This window comes from Lottia gigantea (assembly GCF_000327385.1).
Source record: "Lottia gigantea unplaced genomic scaffold LOTGIsca_123, whole genome shotgun sequence".
Lineage (NCBI taxonomy): Eukaryota > Metazoa > Mollusca > Gastropoda > Lottiidae > Lottia > Lottia gigantea.
Window position 1 is genome coordinate 506,113 of NW_008707279.1, and position 3,632 is coordinate 509,744.

Consider the following 3,632-nt stretch of genomic DNA (forward strand, 5'->3'; position numbering starts at 1 on the left):
TTTTAAGTTTTATCAAAATCGGTTGGAAACTAAGAAAGTAATAGCATATTCAAGATTTTGAGGCAAGGGCAATAACTCTGCTTCTAACACTCGAAAATAGCTAAATTTCAAACTCGATCATCGTTTTATGAATATAGATACACATACCGAATTTCATTTGATTCCATCGAAAAATCTACAGGGGTGCCGGCAATATATGTCCACATAGAGAGATGTGGGTGTATAAAAATTGATGAGTAAGAAACTTATATGCAGTTTTGTGGTTTTGGAAACCTTAATTACTAATGTATAACATAACATTATTAGTTCTGAAATATTCAAAGAAGGAAAATGTGGATGGTGACTGATATGATGATTTTATCATTGCAAATGTAATTGAGTTTTGTTTCTTGTTACTTTTTTTTTTGCATTTGGTGTGTCTATGAGGTAAATGTTTTTAAACATTTTTGGTTTAAGGCCTGTTCCAAGTTCCTTGGTTTATTGTCAGCTTCCAAATGAAATTATTAATTCGTTAACTTTTGCTTACTTTGATTGCTGTAATCAAATCTAAATCATCAGTCATTGTTAAACCTACTATTCGTGAGTTGTTTTCGTGATCAGTTTACCAGGTGATTAGTTTTCAAACACAACTCACTATCAATTTTGACATACTACATACTGGGTTATGATTAGTAATCAGTCTATAGCACTCATAGTTTTCAAACACAACTCACTTTCAATTTGAGTATTGTGATCAGTTCACATGGCGATTACTGTTTTAAACATAACTCGCAACTATTATTGTCCCTTATTTTGTGGATGATTATTTAATTAGTGATCAGTCTATAAAAATTGACCACTCACTATCAATTAAGAGTTGATTAGTGATCAAACTTTGGCCATTGACAACATTTCAAATATCACTCACTATCAATTTAGTAATCAGTTTTACAAGTGATAGGTACTGATCAATGATCAAGCCTGGATCATTGATAACTTTTCAAATACAACTCACTATCAATTTAGTAATCAGTTTTACAAGTGAACACAATTTAAATACAATTCAGTTGATCAGTGATCAAGCCTGGGCCATTGATAACATTTTAAACACAACTCACTATCAATCTAGTGATCAGCTCTCCATGTGATTGGTACTGATCAGTAATCAAGCCTGGGCCATTGATAACATTTTAAACACAACTCACTATCAATCTAGTGATCAGCTCTCCATGTGATTGGTACTGATCAGTAATCAAGCCTGGGCCATTGATAACATTTTAAACACAACTCACTATCAATCTAGTGATCAGCTCTCCATGTGATAGGTACTGATCAGTAATCAATCCTGGGCCATTGATAACATTTTAAACACAACTCACTATCAATCTAGTGATCAGCTCTCCATGTGATAGGTACTGATCAGTAATCAATCCTGGGCCATTGATAACATTTTAAACACAACTCACTATCAATCTAGTGATCAGCTCTCCATGTGATAGATACTGATCAGTAATCAAGCCTAGGCCATTGATAACATTTTAAACACAACTCACTATCAATCTAGTGATCAGCTCTCCATGTGATAGATACTGATCAGTAATCAAGCCTAGGCCATTGATAACATTTTAAACACAACTCACTATCAATCTAGTGATCAGCTCTCCATGTGATAGATACTGATCAGTAATCAAGCCTAGGCCATTGATAACATTTTAAACACAACTCACTATCAATCTAGTTGAGAGTTTTACAAGTGAACAGAGTTTAATTGGAGTTGTTTTTGTGATCAGTGCTGAAACAAAACTTAAATTAAATTGATTACTAATCAACTTTTTAAACTCCACTCACTATCAATTTGGATACTGAGTTGTTTTAGAGATGAACACTTTTTAGATCTACAAAAACTGGCTTCATTTGTGAGACTGGGGACTTACACAGAACACAGCAGATTTGAAGCAATTTCATATCTTCTTTTAATAGTGAATAGTGGATTTTTACTACAGAAAGACTTTGGTTTTGGTTACTGGAAGCAATTTTGGTTAGAGTGGATATACTTTTTGACAACTGAAGCCAGATTTGACGAAATAAAATTGACGAATTTCTCGTGAAATATATATTCAAAATGGCTTGTGGAGCAACCCTTAAACGTACCAGTGAATTTGATTCTTTACACAGCCCAGGTCAAGGATCACCTAAAAGAAGAAGGTATGTCATGCCAATACAGTCCACAACATCACCGGCCAAGCAAGCCATTACAAAATCACTTTTTGCTGATGCTTTACCCAAACTGACAACAGAACAAATTGCTACAAGAATAACTCAGGAGCTGAAACGAATGCAGCACAGACGTCAAATTCATTATCACGACGCCAACGAAAGTTCATCATCTCCTCAACCATCTTTAGACCAATCAACTAATCTTAATTTTGATCCAACTCAAATCTCCAGTCCTACCAAGAAAGATGTCGCTATATTTACCTTTCGTCAAGTCAGCATGATCTGTGACAGAATGATCAAAGATAGAGAAGAACAGATACAAGTCCAATATGACAATATTTTAACCTCCAAGCTAGCTGAACAGTATGAATCTTTCCTGAAATTTAACCATGATCAGCTACAAAAGAGGTATGGTGATGCCCCAATGAGTTATGTGTCCTAATCAACGAAAAAATTGGAGAATTTGTGTACATATATAACTTAAAATAGTGAAAATTGAAAAAAGCCACTTAAAAGGATACTACCTCTTAGAATGGACAAAATTTGAAGTCTCGAACTTGGTCAACAAGTGTATATATTCATCAATTGGACTTAACAGATGCCATGACTAAAGAATAGAATCTCTATATAAGACGATATATCCATTAAACTAAATAATTATTGAAAAAAGCTTCTAAGCATGTTTCAAAATTACTTAGGGTAATGAATTATTACTTAGTTTTATGAATAAATTGTATTATATAGAGATTCTTTTGTCTAGTTATGACACCAGGTAAGTCCATTGATGAACAAAGACTCATTTTAACCAAGTTTCAAAATTTTTTGGTCATTCTAAGAGGTAATATACCTTTAAATCAAAATATGAAAAGTTAATGAAATATTCAAGATTACTTGAATTATGTATGAATGTATAAGATTTTTTATAATAAAGATGCTTTCAATGAAATAAATTATTTTATCAAAACGGTTCATGTTTTTAATGTTAAGAATACATTGATATTACGATGTAGCCATTTTCTTTATATTCTCTCTCATTCAGAAAAACCTGAAAAAGAGTCGCCTATCAAGAATACACAGGAAAATTGAGACGTTTTCTGGGCACTTTAGAAAATTAAGAGTTTGCAGCAAAATGATTTAAAGTACATCTTCACATGTTTTTCATCAACGATTTCAACAGGGATTTGCGGTAAAAAGCAATCTTGGAAATCTATTTGTAACTTATGTCCACAACTTCGTGTTCACCAACTGCCAAATTAATACCATCCTTTTCTCCTTCCCATATTTATCAAACTTTTCTACCAGAATTAAAATGGCGTCTGAGATAAGGAAGCAAACATTTAAAACAGATGTTTACCGAAAGTTTCAAATTGTCTCAAGATTGAAATGAACCCTGATAACAAATCTACTTCTTTAATTTGAATGCTTGAATAAAGTGA

General features: G+C 32.8%; 1 protein-coding gene across 1 annotated transcript; it reads left to right on the forward strand.

The window, feature by feature from the left end:
• The first annotated feature begins 2,075 nt into the window (after positions 1-2,075).
• LOTGIDRAFT_205086 (hypothetical protein) lies at positions 2,076-3,153 on the forward strand. Its single transcript, XM_009048519.1, is given in 2 exon segments — positions 2,076-3,013; positions 3,033-3,153. The coding sequence occupies 1 exon segment, from the start codon at positions 2,102-2,104 to the stop codon at positions 2,636-2,638; it is 537 nt and encodes a 178-aa protein (XP_009046767.1). The 5' UTR covers positions 2,076-2,101; the 3' UTR covers positions 2,639-3,013; positions 3,033-3,153.
• The last annotated feature ends 479 nt before the right edge of the window (positions 3,154-3,632 follow it).

Bases quoted from the DNA above. Each gene is read 5' to 3' on its own strand.
- LOTGIDRAFT_205086 (XM_009048519.1), top strand. From the start codon at position 2,102: ATGGCTTGTGGAGCAACCCTTAAACGTACCAGTGAATTTGATTCTTTA.